The 17,224-nt window shown below is 35.2% G+C and overlaps 3 protein-coding genes across 3 annotated transcripts in view; 2 read left to right on the forward strand and 1 right to left on the reverse strand.

Moving 5' to 3' along the window:
* The first annotated feature begins 3,416 nt into the window (after positions 1-3,416).
* LOC135126799 (T-complex protein 1 subunit alpha) lies at positions 3,417-5,626 on the forward strand. Its single transcript, XM_064052950.1, has 7 exons — positions 3,417-3,555; positions 3,669-3,910; positions 3,969-4,150; positions 4,215-4,479; positions 4,527-4,779; positions 4,828-4,918; positions 4,973-5,626. Exons 1-7 carry the CDS (start codon positions 3,483-3,485, stop codon positions 5,538-5,540), a joined length of 1,674 nt encoding a protein of 557 aa, XP_063909020.1. The 5' UTR covers positions 3,417-3,482; the 3' UTR covers positions 5,541-5,626.
* Positions 5,617-6,843, reverse strand: LOC135126800 (valacyclovir hydrolase). Its single transcript, XM_064052951.1, has 5 exons — positions 6,679-6,843; positions 6,366-6,623; positions 6,161-6,314; positions 5,857-6,112; positions 5,617-5,759 (listed from the first exon to the last, which is right to left on the reverse strand). Exons 1-5 carry the CDS (start codon positions 6,760-6,762, stop codon positions 5,669-5,671), a joined length of 843 nt encoding a protein of 280 aa, XP_063909021.1. The 5' UTR covers positions 6,763-6,843; the 3' UTR covers positions 5,617-5,668.
* Positions 6,844-7,227: 384 nt separating this feature from the next.
* LOC135126798 (unextended protein-like) overlaps positions 7,228-17,224 on the forward strand; it is a 28,201-nt gene continuing 18,204 nt past the window's right edge. The window contains exons 1-2 of the mRNA XM_064052949.1: positions 7,228-7,964; positions 11,677-11,923. Coding sequence (XP_063909019.1) covers positions 7,486-7,964; positions 11,677-11,923 — 726 coding nt within the window. The 5' untranslated portion in view covers positions 7,228-7,485. The remainder of the gene's footprint in view (positions 7,965-11,676; positions 11,924-17,224) is intronic.

A 17,224-nucleotide genomic window follows, 5' to 3' on the forward strand; every position in this document is an offset into this window, starting at 1 on the left:
CATTTTTCCTGTAGGTGCTTGTTCCTTTCTTCGGTCACTGGGACGGGACCCACTATATCTCCTCGCCTTATTCTTAGGTCTTTTAACCGCCGCACAGGTCTTACACTTCTTGCACCTGGTCTCGACGTCTTCCCGGCAACGGATCCAGTAGAATCTCCCCCTAACTTTGGAAAGCGTCTTGTTTATTATTCCAGAACGAGCACCAGAACCTCCGTTGTGCATTTCTTGAAGACCTTCCTTGGTTCTAATGGCCGGAACCACCAACTGCATAGTGACATGCCTTTCATCCGAACTTTTACAGGCTCGCTTAAGCAATCCGTTCTCGACACGCAAGGAGTCCCATTGAGCCCATAACGCCTTGAAAAAAGGTGACTTGTCTGATATTTCCGACCAGCCAGGTCGTTCTATCCCATCTAAGGAGCGACCCAATATCCTTGTCTTCCTCCTGGCCCTTTCTACACCGAGCTGTAGTCCATTTATCATCTTCCACGACTGCTTTCTTCCTGTAGTTGAACCGTGCTTTGGGCTAGTCAACCTCGTCGCAGTGTTTGCAGTTCTGATAAACGATCAATCTTGCAGGCTTTGCTTCAATACAACGATGATGCAGCTTGAACTCTTCATTTCCAAGACAGAGGACATCCCTCTCTCGATTAATTATCAATCTATGGTGGCTAATCAAATCCATTCCCAAAATGAAGTCTTCTTCCATGCTAGCCACAAAAGCCCGATGTCTTATTCTCAGCTGACCAATATAGATCTCTACACCAATGCTTCGCCTATGATCGGCGTCGACTCTCCAGTCGCAGTTTTCAATCTGATCGTTTCGGGTGTAGGTTCTACATCTTCAGCTCTCACGAGTCCTTTGCGTACAATTGATACCTCAGCGCCAGTATTGATGGTGATTGCTGCTAGATTTTCATAGATCTTTCCCGATATCGTTGAACCACGACCTCTGGTGAAACTTCTTATTTTCACTTCGCTGGTGGCTTTATTTTCATCATCAGTGAACCCATTCCCCAGAGTACTGGCTCCTTTTAGATATCGGTAAGGTCTCTGTTGTGTGCTTCTTCCTGGAACGGGTGATCGAGCACGACAATCACGTTTGAGGTGTCTTTGGCGCCCACACCTATAGTATTCCACGCTTTGTTTACGAGACACATCATTCTCCCGTCTTCGAAAGAGGCCATCTATTTGCTGTAACAATTTCTCTAGCAGCTTCTCTATCTTGTTGTTTTCTTCTTCTTTCTCTGTTTCTGCTACATTGACTTTGTAACACGTTCTTGAGGAACTGTACGCCGCTTCCACTTCCAGCGCACGAATCAAGGCATCAGATGATGTCCGATACCTTGATAGATCTTCTTAACTTCAAGGTCCCGAATGCTATTTACGAAGTTTTTTGTCGCAAGCTTTTCTTGAATAGTCGGTGGTGCTTCGGAGTATGCTAGATTCTCCGACTTTCTGTGTTCTAACCTTTAATCGGGTGCCAAAAACTTCCTGTAGATGTTCATCCCGAAATCGCAGTTCTAGAGCAGTAGTTAAGGCACTATTAAATTTGCTTATATCTTCGTCAGATAAGGTTTGAAGTATCTGTAGCGCTACACCTCGCAGAGATATCACCAAGGCTGTATCTTTCTGTTCTTCTTCCCAAAAATTTGCTGTCGCTGGTGCTTCGAACTGCTTCTTGTATGATGACCAAGGCGTCTGACCATCATAAGGTGGCTGAATTGTTCTGTGGACCGACATCATATTACATGAGCTAGTTGTTGCTGCATTTTTCATTAACTTTTCGAATTTCTTCATTTTGTTCTCTATTCTATCTTCCATACTTTTCATTCGATCTTCTGGCACTGATTTATCGAACTCACTCTTTAGCTGATGTTCGACTTGCTCTTTTAAATACTGTTACGAAATAAACCCATACGCCGCCCCGGTACGACGCCTATGGGTCTTCTAGTACGTATGCGTTTCTTCTAGTGTGGTATGACTCATCGATGACAGCGGACGGCGCCTTGACGGCGCTCGCTAGAGAAAGGTCTGGAGTCGGAAGTGGCGATGGATTCCAGAAAGACCTGGATCACGAAACTTCGAGAAGGAGAGTCTGGCTTTAAATAGACGCCACCGTCGGGAGCCATTATTATTTAGTCAAGAAGTCGAGTACAGCGAGTGAGCGAATTCATCCAAGTTACACCACGAAGTTATTTTGTACATAATCGCTGTAATAGTCATGTGATTCGAGTTATTAAGAAATAAATTGTTGATTGTATCCACGCCGAATTTATTCACTGAACAACGTAACAATACTTTTCGATTCATCAAAACCACATTTTTCCGACAAGATTTTGCATAACCTTCAAATTTGTTTTTTTGTCCTTCATTTGTTCTTTAATTTCTGTTATATTTCATTTTTGTTTACTTCCACTTCCATTTGGAATTTTTCAGTTATGCTGGTGATTATATAATTTTTTTGCTTGTCTATTTTCCGTCCATCATTTCCATTTTTTCGTTAATTTCTTCTATTGTTGCATTATTTAGTTTCTCATCTCTTGCGTCCATTTTTTTCATTCTTGCACCTATTTTCTCGTCCATTTTCTTGTTCCTTGAGTCCATTTTTTTGTTTCTTGCGTCCATTTTTTCCATTCTTGTACTCATTTCTTCTTCCATTTCTTTATTTTTCACGTCCATCTGCCCGTAATTCGTCGTAAAACCACTTATTAATTTCAAATCTAACTTTCGACACCAGTGCTATGATGATCGGTGTTTAAAAGTGTCGTGGGTAAAACTCAATAATTTATTTCCCAGTACAGAATAATTATTCCGACTGTAATGGATTTGACTAGACTCTGCTTCTTCCATATTCTGGACTTCACTGACTGCTCCCGACGGTGGTTCCCATTTAAAGAGTCACTTGGTCCTTCGCGAACTGTCGCCGTCACCGCTTCTAGGTTTATTCTGGAGCATCCATCGTGACTTCCGCTTCCAGACTTTTCTTTAGCGAATGCCGTCCGGCCTCCGTCACCGACGATGAGCCACCCATCATCACCGTGCATACTAGAAAACCCACATGCGTCGTACCGGGGAAGCGAAGGATTTATTTCGTAACACTAATTTTAATATCGCGAGATTATGGAATCCTCGTCTTTCTGCGTTAATAATAACTTTTAAACTCGACATGCAATCTTGGAAAGAAAAGTCACAAATCACTAGTAAATTAAATCGTAAATATTTTCAGTTTAAAAAGTATTTTTAGGATTAGTATAAAAATTATATACCTAACATATATGTATTAAAGTATAATACAAAAAAAAACATGTAGAGACTAGTAATTCAAAGTGAATTCCGCAATTTTAATAAATTTTGAAATACGCGGGTAATGTAAGGTAGTATATTTTTGCAACTAATCGACTGGCTCCCTGACTGCTGTCGTCTGTCAAAATCTCCTGAATTCCGATCCGGTGTGGTTTCTGTGTTCACATGTTATAAAAATGTCGATTTTCGCAAGTCCTTTGTCTGTTGCGGGCACCAGAACGTCTGGAGCCCCCGTGCGTACTCAAAATGGTAAGATTATTATATTTTCACCACTTGGAAACTGGTACTTTTTGAGAGTCGTGTGATTGCTATCATGTGCCCAGTGACTAATAGAAAATCGCTTATTATTCTTTATTTCTTAGTTATGGCTGCAGCTTCTATAGCTAACATAGTAAAGAGTTCCCTTGGTCCAGTGGGATTGGATAAGATGCTTGTAGACGACATCGGAGATGTTACAGTAACAAATGACGGAGCAACAATTCTGCGTTTGTTAGAAGTGGAACATCCGGCCGCTAAGGTTCTAGTTGAGTTAGCTCAACTGCAAGACGAAGAAGTAGGAGACGGAACGACATCAGTTGTTATTATTGCAGCTGAGCTGCTAAAGGTAAACTAACCACCAAGTATTTAGTAGCAAACAAAATCGAACTAACAAATTTCCGTAGAACGCTGACGAACTAGTTAAACAAAAGATTCACCCTACATCAATTATTAGTGGTTATCGCCTAGCTTGCAAGGAAGCGTGCCGGTACATTCAGGATAATTTAACAATCCCAGTTGAAGAACTCACAAAAGCTTGTGTAGTAAATGTTGCAAAAACATCAATGAGTTCCAAAATTATAGGAGCGTATCCTTTGATGTATTTTTTTATTAAAAAACTTTTAGTAATAACTTTCTTAACACACATGCAGTGACGCTGATTTATTTGCGGCAATGGTTGTTGACGCCGCTAACGCCATCAAAGTATTAGATTCCAGCAAAAACCCCCTGTATCCAATTAAGGCTGTAAACATTTTAAAAGCCCATGGACGCAGCGCTAGGGAAAGTATGCTGATCCAAGGCTATGCTCTCAACTGCACTGTAGCCAGCCAGGCTATGCCTAAAAAGATCGTTCATGCTAAAATTGCATGTTTGGACTTCTCTTTGCAAAAGGCAAAAATGAAGATGGGCGTTCAGGTGAGATAACAAAATCACTTATAACCAAAAACTAACATTATTAAAAGGTTTTGATCAATGATCCTGAAAAACTGGAAGCTATTCGTGCGCGAGAACTTGACATCACAAAAGAAAGAATCCAGAAAATATTGGCAGCGGGCGTCAACGTTGTTTTGGTTAGTGGAGGAATAGATGATTTATGTTTAAAATATTTCGTTGAAAGCGGTGCCATGGGCGTTCGACGAGTGAAAAAAGCGGATTTAAAACGCATCGCGAAGGCAACAGGAGCTGCCTTTTTAACATCATTGACAAATATGGATGGTTAGATTTATAACTTGGTTGCAACTCAGTATTAATCATAATTTCCAGGTGAAGAATGTTTTGATTCTAGCATGGTGGGAGAAGCAGCAGAAGTAGTTCAGGAAAGAATTTCAGATGATGAACTGATCTTGATTAAGGGGTAAAGTTTACATTATTTGAATGAAATTAAAATGTTAAAAATAATTTTTCTCAGTCCCAAGGCTAGAACTGCCGCTTCGATAATCTTGCGTGGACCCAACGATTTTTATTGCGACGAAATGGAAAGATCTGTACATGACGCTCTCTGTGCTGTTAAGAGAGTTCTCGAATCAAAAAGCGTTGTTGCTGGTGGAGGTTCCGTCGAAGCTGCCTTATCTATTTATTTGGAGAATTTCGCCACCACATTGAGTTCGCGCGAACAATTAGCTATAGCCGAATTTGCGAAAAGTTTATTGGTTATTCCAAAAACGTTGGCTGTTAATGCGGCTCAAGATGCGACAGATCTTGTCGCCAAATTAAGAGCCTATCAGAATACAAGTCAAACTAAAGCGGATCTCGCGAATTTGAAGTGGGTTGGTCTTGATTTACTGGAAGGGGTTGTTAGGGATAATAAAAAAGCAGGTGTTCTCGAGCCGACGGTGTCGAAAATTAAATCTCTTAAATTTGCAACTGAAGCCGCGATTACTATTTTGAGAATTGATGATATGATTAAATTGGATCCTGAACAGAGGGGAGATAAGAGCTACAAACAGGCTATGGAGAGTGGAGAGTTGTATGATTAGTTTGCAGTATTGTGGTATTATTTTTGTATTTCCCTTGTAACACAGTAACGTAATTTACACGAAAAAAATAAAAATCTCACCTACTAGCTTTTATTTTTAAGGTTCTAGTACATATTCAGTGTTTTGTATTACTTTAGTAAAAAATCAGACACAATTTTGTTAAATTCGTCTGCAAACCTGAGGTGAATGTTATGTTTGCCTTCAGGAAATCTGTGTAATCTGAAATTAGAATTTGTGTTTGATAATCTAAGCACTATTCAGAGTCTCGTGGTACAATTTAAATTGACCTGTATTACATAAAGTGTAAGTGTTTTACCTGGCCCCTTTGATGTTTGATGCTAAGTGGCCTGGATGTTCTGCAGCTACCATTGGATCTTTATTCCCATGTAAAATTAAAGTTGGACATGTGATATTACCTAGCACTTCTGCACAAATGTTGCCGTTGTTTTTTCTGTACATTTCGCTGACGGCGTCACACCAATCATTCCACATTTTTTGTAAACCTTCCTCAGTATATAACTTGATTAGTGGAGCTTTCATTTTATCTGACCAGTGGCTAATATCACGTATTTCTTAAACAAAAAACTGAAGAAGTGTTTTAGTTTATATAGAACAATTACTTTCATAAGATTTGACTTCTTCAGGAATGATGTAAGAATTTGCACCCCATATTACAAGCTTGTCTACAGCATTTGGGTATTTTGCTGAAATAATCATACTAGATATTCCACCATCACTCCATCCTAATAATGAAAATTTATTAATTCCAAGTTGCTAAAAGTTACAGATGTTGAAGCGGCAATTACATGTGTATTATCCACACACCTGCATGAAGTTAACAGCAGTATCTGCATCATTTTCATAAAATTTTAGGTTAAAAATTCTTTCAGGAGGACGACTGTGGCCATATCCTGGAGGATCCCATGCCACTATTGTAAATTTATCCTTATCTAGGTTTGTTATTTGTGGCTTAAAATCACTCCAAATAGTACCTAAGGCTCCTGGAAAACACAAAATGGTTTTGTTACCTTGACCTGTTTTTACATAATTGATGGTTTGCCCCTCTACTTTGACTATTTGTTCCTACAATTTGTTTGTGGAAAAAGTGCAAAATAAACAAACTGGGATAAACAATTACCTGAACAACACTGGAGAAAGTTTTACTTTTATTAACTACCGCCATTTTTCTAAGCAAAAGAGTTAAGTTCAAAGTTTTCAACATCTTTGATATGACAAATACTATGTGATGTGACTATTACAATCGTGCTGTTAATAACTATATGTGTGATACTGTGATATGAGTGTTAACCTTTAAGATTTTTTGGAGATAACAGAAATATATACTGCAACCAATTATACTACAAAGTCGTGAGTTTATGCTTCTGCATGATCACGTAATCCGTAAACTGATTTATATACAGCACATACTTGGAATATTTATTGTTAACAATTTTTATTTATTACAGAAAGGTCTCGTTCCAAATGAAGCAATAACAATGCATGTTTGTCATCATTGATGATTCACAGAAAAACAAGTACCCTTAAGAGATTGTAAATTGACAACTTTTTATGTGGGTTGGGTAATTACTGTTTAAATCATATTTATTTATATTTCATCAATATAATTAATAGGTTTTCGTTTTAATCTCGGGTCAATTTACAAACAAGTCATTTTGCCAAGTTTGCTGACTTTGTCATTCTAACAAACTGCCGACAATCAACATCACAGAATTTCCAACTTTGTTTTTCCCCGACAATGATTACATCGCGCCCCAAAGTAGCCCAGTCATCTTGTGACATATTTACACCATTTGCCCTCCCCAGTGTTCATATTTCATAGGGATTTTGTTTTTATTATTGATTATGCAGTTTTGACAAGTGACGTTAATGATGAGGTTATAAGGAAAGTTTTGTGTTTATTATTTTCAGTCGTGTTGCGAATAACATGGCGAGAGTGCCATGTTGTTTAAAGGCAGTTATTGTATTTTATTTAAGTATATATATAAGCGCCAAATTTGTTGAAGGCCAAGAGAAATTCGCGCCCGAGTTCTACTCATTGCAACACATAAATTTTACAAAAAATGAGAACTTGACGAAAGTGTGGTTTGAAGTGCGCGGTAAGAACATTGTTGAGGGTTTACACATTAAAGCTACAAGAAATGAAGCGAAGAAAAATAGTTTGTGCGAAGGGGAGTTAAGTTACCCGGTACGCGAGGTTTCGTCGAAATGGGATTCTGCAGTATACGAAATATCGGTACCACGAGTTGTGGCCGGTAATCTCTACTTTTGTTTACCGCATGAAAATCGTGAATTTAAAGAAAATGTGCATAAGCTTCCACCTAGTATGCTCCGAGGGGGGCTTTACAAGTGGTATCACCAAGGACCAGAGGTTGTCATCAAGATACCCCACGATGAACACACCTGGTAAGTCATACCGTTTTTGGCATTGTCTTTAACGATTTGTTGCAATGCGACAGCCGTTAGTATTTTTTGGATTTTTTTGGAATTTCGTTGCACTCGACCATAACTGTTTTACTTTTATTCAAATGCAAAATTTTATTAGAAAATGTTGATAACCATGAGCGGCGTTATAAGCAGATGTTACCAAAATTTCCGGTTCTTACGGGATAAAAATGAGTTAGTAATTGATATCAAAATTTTGGCACGGATTTAGTGCCCCTCATGTGCCTCAAAGGAAGCCGCATAGCATAGATATCCGCACTCCGCATATGTAGGAATGCGTTCAAGTTCTGGTTTAAGCCGGATTATCCAAAGGTCGGTTAGCCGTGATTTACTCTAAGGTTTTGACAACTGATTTTCCAAGACATAAGTGGAGGTTACAGGAAGGGAGCTTAAAATCACGTCATTATTTAGTCACAAATTTGAGGGACTTCTCAGAATCCTTACTATTTACTTGGTGTGAGTCATTTTAGAAAAGATCATAATAAAACCGGATATTTTATTGTACGCATTAATGAACTAACTGGCGCATCGCGGGTATTTGAAATTGTTTTTCAATAGTGGGGTTCCGATGTTGAAAAAAAAATTTACCGGAGTGGATACTCCTTACAAATACGATGATTTCGTTTTTCTGACGTTTTATGACTTATAGAATACAAAAATATAAGTTTCGGTTATGTGCCGTCTTGACCCCGAAATTATTACAGTAAAATAAAATTTTAAATAAATGTCAGCGGAATGTACACTACACTGTGGTTTTCTACGTATGGTTTAAAAATTCAGCCCCTTTTAACTTCGTTTAAAAAAAAAAAAATGAAATTTATCTCGGCCACATAACGAATACTGTGAAACTTTTGTAAAATATTGATTTGCTTTATTTTCTAAAGAACTGTTCTTTGCGTATGTTACGTACTACGAAACGGCATGAAACACATGAAATAAAAGTATTTCCAAAAATGATCCTGAATTCTGTTTACTTTCTTTCATTATGTTATTATATAACTTTAGTAAAATAAAAATGTGGTGTAAAACTATTATAAAAATTATACAAGGTTATTTTGGAATATTTTTTCTGTGACAATACTTATGAAATAAAATAAAGAATGATGTTATGTCCGTGGAACTTAAAAAAAAATTGGATAACCATTTTTTATTTATACAAAATCAATTGAGTAACTTAAACAAAAAACGTGTAAATAACGTTGCATTTCATTTTTAACATACAATATTTATTTACTGAATTTTTACTGTGATATACATGCATTACTAAATGAGAAATAAACGACTTTATAAATTTCAAGCAAGATTGACATCCATAAATTTTGAGATGACGTTATCAAGTTTTTGGAAAGTATAAATAGATAAATTCTGAATAGTGATTTACCATCTTCACGATAACATTAAAGTGCGTGCACAGTTTTAAGAAAATCGCTTCATAGTTTTTAAGTTAAATTATAATTTTTTTTTGCACAATTTCGATTTTTTTTTCCAAAAATCTGCATGCATACCGTTAAAATCAGGGATAGATTAATAAATCACGTACATATATTGAACTTTTTACGGTGGTTTTATTTGGCAAAATTTTGAGATCACGTCAGAAAATTTTTGGAGGGGATGATCAACCAATTTTGGTTAGTGTTTTACAGTTTACCCCATATGCATAAAACAAATCAAAAATTTCACACCAGTCTGTCAAGTAATTTCTGACATTACTCATTTAATAAAATCGCCAACAGACATACGGAAAAGGGGACCTAATTTTCACATTCTAGGATTTTCTACAAAAACGTGTTGCTTAATGATTTCTGTCAATTATAGGTTTTTAATTTTAATGCAAATCTTTCTGATTTATTTTAAAAGTATTTAACTTCGCACATTTTTCATAAAAAATGCGTGAATCTCGATATTTTAGATTCTATAAGCTACATCAATTTGGATAGATCAAAATACGTCACTAATATATTCGATTATTTAAATGCAGTGGCGGTTATTGCATTCCAAACTATGTGAAGAGAGAATATAATAGGATTATTAACATCAATGTAAAGGTCATACTGTGAATTTTATTGTGTGTATCACTTGAAAGATTTTTAAAAGCTGCGGGTAAATAAGTAATCTTTTCGTGAAAAACTTAACTTTTCATAAAACCTGACTTAAATTTTTGTAGATAAAAATTAAGTAAATAAATGAATCAGTAATGACTGAGAGTGCGGCTATCCGTTCAAAAGCCACATAGATAGTTCAAAAGATAAAACAAAATTAAGTTTCAGCACACCAATTCTCGCGCCCAGTAAAACACACGTTTTCTAATTTGCAAATTAGAAGCTAAAAGAAATTCGTTTTATCATACTTTTATGTAAATTTAGTTTGATCGTACTATACTTACGTAACGCTGCTAGTAGTTTACATACTTGTAGTAAAGTATCTGATATGATGATATTTAGAAGATATGCTTATATGCTTACGTAGCGGGCGGATACACCTAAATTGAGTGCGACATTTTTTTTTAGAGCGACAGCTAGGGGAATATCGACGAATAAAATATAAAAAATGTCGCACTCAATTTAGGTGTATCAGAATGCTACGTAAGCATATCATTGATCTTCTAGATAATTCACTTCACCTTAAAATCTCACATGAAATGTGCATGTGACAACCTCCCTTACTCGTTTTTAAATAATTCGCACTTCTTTATCAATTATTATCATTCTATGTACACGGCTTATTCCAAAAAAAGGTGCAATCAAATTTTATAATGTATGTTATAACAGAGTTTTTAGAATTTCTTTTATTTAGTACGGCTAGAAAGTTGTGGATGTAATTTTAAAAAATAAAATAAACTTGTTGAACTCTACTGCTTGTGATTCTGTTTTTTTTTAGAACTGCTAAATGCCTCATCAAATGCGTGAATCTATCAACTGATTTGTATTTGCAACTATCTCGGAAACGGCTTATCTAGTTTAACTGAATTTTTTGAAGCATATAAGTTGCAATTAGTGTTACATTGTACACATTAAAACGAATTCGTTCGTAAAATTTTTCCGAACTTAAAATCTGTTAGTCAACTTTTCCAACCTTTGGGTTGGTTCCGTCGTCTATTCAACCGAGTGATTTTCAGTTTATTAGATTAATATCTGTTAAAAGCCCTTCGTTTGAAATTCATTGATTATATCCATCGCAACGTTTGATTGGTTGCTTGTTTTTTAGTCTGTTTGATAAAGAGACGATCCTATAAATTATTATTCATCGCTTTGTAAAATCACCCTATATGATAGAGTTAGAGTTTGTTGACATTGTTTTCAATACAGTGAACAATGACCACTAAAACAATTATTCTATGCATTGCATCACTGTAGCGTCGAGTAGCGTGTGACAAATTGTTCATGTAAAAGACGTGAACTTAAATATTCCGGGTGCTATCGTTGCCCTTTACACGAAAGCTACACCAGACATTGATCCACGGACTTAATTGCACCTAAGTAAATTCAGAAGTTTTGTTAGACGTCAATATTTGTAATCACTGATATGGACTAGACGCAAACATTAAAAAAGAGGCTTTTCAAAGGGACAAGGGACATGGTGGAAGAATTTTTCTTCAAGGGGTTGTTATTATGTTGTGACAAATTGTGTATGTGCCTTTTAGCATTAGTATATTTCTCCAGTTTTATCATTTTAGGGTTGAACGAAATCGTCGTCAAGAAAATGGAGATGATATTATACAGGTGATGGGTCTACGTCTCGAAGTCCACGAAAAAGATGCGGAATTCGATGAAAACGGAGTGCCTGAAGTTTTGGCAGGAGTTGACCACATAATTCGTATCTTCGGAAAAAATTTCGTGGATAGCATGGTGGTTACCTTCACAGATAGGAAAAGTAATTCGGAAAGGACGTGTCAGTTTCCGAAGAACGGTCTTGAATTCACGGTAAGTCGTTGTCGGTAGTTGTAAATTGCAGCCATGGAGAAATGCTTCTAGGATATGTAAATTGCAGCGACAAGAATGATAACGAATAGGTCTTTTATATATTCAATTTTAAGGCTGTAATATGTGAAGGGTTGAAATACAACAACAAATAATTTTTTGGGGTTTGGTAGAGGGATTGTGTGTGTAGAACTGGGCATTCCGGTCTGATGGGGGTAGTTGTCATTTGTCCAAATAAGACTGCAATAATTTTTTATTTATATCAGGAACTGTGTGCTGAGAAAAAAAATTGTTAGGAATATTTTGTAGATAATATAATTATCTACAACTCTTATTAATAGCTTTAAGATATTGTAAATCAGTTTTGAGGGTGAAACGATGTTTATATTAAGAAAAAAGTAAATCCGTAAATTGATTAAATTGAGTTATGTAACAAGGACAACGGAAGATTTATGGGAAATGGAAATAGGACAAGAAGTAAGCCAGTTCATAGGCGTAAGAGCGAACAAAATACACACATCAAAAACAAGACACCGGTTTTTTTTTTGTGGCGAAAGAAATTGCAATCTTGATATTAGTTCCACGTTTTTCAGACGTTTTATAAACTTTGAAATTCCAGATTTTCTTTCACTGTGTTTTAATCTTGCATTGAGAATTTTAACTTCGAAAATTTATTGAGGAGAGGCTTAAAACTTCACAAAGTTAAGTTTAATATTTTGGAATTCCTACTTTTTTTTAAAGAATTTTAAGTTACCAAACGTAGAAGATCTGGATTTTGTAGAAAGGAAGCAACAGTTTTAATAGTATTTTCTTTCATAAGATTAACATATTTTCAACATTTTCTTTAGAGTTTCACTTTTTATAAATTTTAGAGTTGTTTTATTTCAAAATTTTATTATAGAAGTGTTAACCATTCCCACCACACAGTTTTCATAGGCAACACATTCTCCAAGTACAGTTCTCCAAAGCACACACTTAATAAAGAAAAACGTTGACAAATCATAAAATAAAGTAAATACACACATACAAAAAAATAGTTAAAGATCAATTTTTATTTCTCGAGCGTAAACGAAGGAAGTTTTGTAAAGGGTCCATCGGGCGACTAGCTACTTTCATGTTTTCTCGACGTTTCTTGACCTCTGGAGTACAAAAAAGTAGTCTCCCGTTTCCATCTGTCTGTCGTTTGCATCTATTTTTTATTGGACAGATCATCTCCGATACTGCTGGATTTCATATGTACTTTACGAATATCGTGTAGATGGTAAAACACTAACCAAAATTTATCTGATTATCCTCACCAACAATTTGAAGACGTTCAGGCAGAATATTTTTTAATAAAGACCATAAAATTTTATAAAATAATATACTCCTGTACTTGCGGTTTATGCATCTACCTTGATTTTCTCTATTATTATTTTTTATTGTTTAAACTGTTTTATTTAGGCACATACTACGAACCTCCATAAGAACAGCTGTGGTTCAGCGGTAGAGCGCTCGCTTCGCAGGTGAGAGGTCCGGAGATCAGTGCCGGGTTGCAACTTTTTTTTTTATTGATCAATTTTTTCGAAAATTTGTGAGTATAGTACTGTTATTAGGATTGCACTGCACATATTCAAATTGATATAAATATCTTGGCTAAAATGTTGATGACGTCTTAACATGGAAAACTCACTTGAAACATACACATAACATGCTTTTTTACCTGCACTTACAGTCCACACACAACATTATTTAGATTTATAGGGGTTATTATGAAAGAAAAAATCGGAAATTTAAATTTTATAATGTTTCGACGCTGCATTTGTTCGATTGTACTTCAGGGACAAGGAAAGTTCTGTCTAAATAACCTTAGACCATTTTTTTTTTGAAAATTTAAAATGCACAGTTATCACATCCAAAATTTTTTCATTTTTCTGATCATACTTTTTTTATTATAAATACTAGTTATTGCTAAAAGTTGTAGATAATTGTATTATTTACAAAAATGCTTCTTACATTTTTTTATCGAACACAAAGTTATGATGAACGCAAAAACTCAGTTTTACACTCACGGTTGACCTTTCTACTAAACCGTAAAAAAATCGCTGCCTACCCACAATTGATTGTTGATTATTATTTTTTAACGTTGGACTATAGGTTTGTTTTTAATGTTTTTCCTCAGCGAAGCAATAGCAAAATCTTCAAACGAAAGTCTATTGAGGGACATCATAAAATTGGTAGTATCTTTTAAGTTTTATTGGAAATGATGACAGCTTCATTTTTTACTCTTCCCTTTTTTCCTTTTTTTTTGGTAATGTAGTAATTTTGTTAAAAAATTGCTACGATTTGAATTGCTGTCCCCGTATATGCTTTGGTGGTATTGGGAGTTGATTTGTCTCAACGTATATGAATAGTACTTTAAAACGAATAAAAAGGAAATTGGATCGAGAATTACGAAGAGAAAAAAGTAGGTTTTTCATCATCGTTTCTCTGTCATAGCGAACTTTTCTATCTACGATGGGTACCGGTACCTGTTTAGATTAATGTTGACCAATTCACTTAAGTTTATGTTTCCGCGTGTTATTGTTTGCGATTTAAAAAAATATTTATTTTTTTAACTTTTTAAAAACCACCCCCTTCTGAAGTGTGCATGTTACGCTACTGACTGACAGTCCGTTGTCGGATTCTGATGACTCACCGTGTTGAACTTACAATGATCCATCTCTAAGAACCTTGACCTTCAACACTAGGTAATAGCAATCTGACGCTCATCATGTTTATACCTCGAAAGAATGTCACGTAGAAATTAGTTTGATTTGAATGAGTTAGTCTTGTCAAACACAGGACTAAAATTATTAATTAAACCACAATCGAGCAAAATGTTCTGAATATTATAATTCTTATTTTATCATTATTATATAAAGACGTGCGTATTTTTCACATTTTCGAGAAAATGGGGTGATTCGTTCTTAATTTGACCAATAAGAAATTTGCGACGACGTCATCAACATCGGTAATACTAGTCACAGCACAAAAGAAAAGTAGTCACTGCGTATTACCAACGCAAGAAAAAACAAGGACACGTATATCAACTTGGATTGGTGCAGTGTAATACTAAAAACAACAGTACTGAATTCCCAAAATTTTCTGAGAAAATGGAGTGAGCCATTCCTTATTTAATCAATAAAATAAATTGACTCATTCATTGAATTTTTTGACCCACCTGTTTACGCAAAACTAAAAAATATTAATACAATGATAAATCACAAGTAAAAACTCATCATACTTTGCACATTTAAGATGGGATTTATTCAGCAAAATTTTGAGCTTACGTCATCAATTTTTTGGAGCAAATATATTTTAACTAAAAATTTATTATGTTCTTCATAACTTTAAAACATCTGCAAGATTTCAAAGCATTCGGTTTTGCAGATTCAAAATTAAATTACAAAATGTTGTTTTATAATTTTGTTTTTTTCCCCAAAAATTGTGACTTGTTGGATAAGAACTCAATACGGAGTCATAAACTACAATTGTAGGACTATGTTATTTCATACAATTTCAGGGCTTCCACAGACTCACTTTTTTCACTATTTCTCACTTTTTCCAAGAATGCTCACTTTTTTTACTATTTTTTCAATTCGCTCACTTTTTTCACTTTTTCTCTGTAAAATCTTTTTGGTTTTCGATTTACAAATTTAATTTTTTTTTGTCTTTTAACGAATAAAAACCTGAAGTATTTTAAATCCCCAAGTAATAAAAAAAAATACGCTTTGGAATATTTTTCTAAACTGTGTGAGACATTAAATAATAGCATCCCAGGTAACGCTGTAGAAGAGTACAGGTTATTAAAATTTGAAACCTTACCAACATTAGAAAAGACCTATAGAATTGACAATTACTGTGTAACATTTTTTGAAAGGGTGGAGAAGAACGTCGAAAAATAAAAAAATGTAAAAAGCATTTTTCTAGCAGCATGTTGCTTAAGTCATGGGAATGCTTCCGTGGAAAGGGGATTTAGCGTTCTAAATTAATACTAACTGAAGCAAAAACCAATATGTCGGTGAGAACTTTAAATGCGAGGCTAACTATCGCAGATGTTTTAAAGTATTTCGACAATAGACCAGAGACTGTTTCTATAGCAAACGAACTCCTCCTTCTAGCAGGTCAAGCTAGAAGGCATTATCAAGATTATTTGGACGCGGAAAAACTGAAAAAAAAGGAGCGGGGATCCAGCAAAAAGAAAAGAAAAAGCTGAAAAAAATTAGCTGCTGAACAACAGGCGCTTGCAAAAGAATCGAAAAAGACTTTGCAAGAAATAGATGAAACGATGGTACAGGAACAAAAAATTAAAACTTAAAAGGAAAAAATAAAAAAAGAACAAGGAGGGTAATATTAGACTAGAAGCTGCCTTGGCAAATAACACCATGGAAACACGAATTGTGCAGGCCCTTATTGACGGAGCCTTGTCCCTAGAGCGGACGAACGCGAAAGTGAAAAAAATCTCAATTTCAGAAAAAAGAAAGAGTACAATTGTTTCCAACCTTTTTAACAAAAAAATCAAAACGTCTTCTTGGAAGAAATTCGAGCGTAAATTTGTTTTTTTTTTTTTGATAATAAAATAATCAAAACTTCATATTTTTTATTTTTGTGGTATTTGTGAGATGACTTACGTTTTGTTTGTTTTATATGTATAGGTAATAGGAGTAAAATTTTTAGCTGAATTCGAATACTCACTTTTTTTTACTATTTTCCCAGCCGAACTCACTTTTTTCACTTTTTTTAACACAAAATCTGTGTGGAAGCCCTGCAATTTAAAACCCTTTAATTTTCAAGTGACGTCATCACATTATTGGTGGGGATAACTAGACAAATTTTGGTTAGCGTTTCACCATCTGCATGATATTCCTAATATAAATACGAAATTCGGCCCAGTACTTTCGGAGATTATCTGTCTAATAAAAATCCGGGATGGCAGACAGACGGAAACGGGAGACCTATTTCTTCGTACTCTGGGGGTCATGAAAAGTGGAGAAAACCTAAAAGTAGTGAGTCGGTCGACGGACTCGATCACAATAAAAGTCAAAAAAATGTGGTACTCAAAAGCTTTTGTTTTTAGACATAAAGTTAAAAGAATTGAATGCCATTATTCCTGTTCAGGCATAATTAAGCTTAAAAAAAACAAGATCATTTAGTGCACTTCCTTATTTAACTAAAAACACTCAGAACGAATATTAGGAATTTTGCCGTTGTAAAATTTACATCAAGCGCTGCAATTCATATGCTTATGTTAGAATTAACAAACGTTGCAGTTTACCGTTGCCC

This window comes from Zophobas morio, unplaced genomic scaffold, assembly GCF_036711695.1.
Source record: "Zophobas morio isolate AGI-343-1 ecotype UQ-CSIRO unplaced genomic scaffold, CSIRO_AGI_Zmor_V1 ptg000011l, whole genome shotgun sequence".
In the NCBI taxonomy this organism is placed as follows: domain Eukaryota; kingdom Metazoa; phylum Arthropoda; class Insecta; order Coleoptera; family Tenebrionidae; genus Zophobas; species Zophobas morio.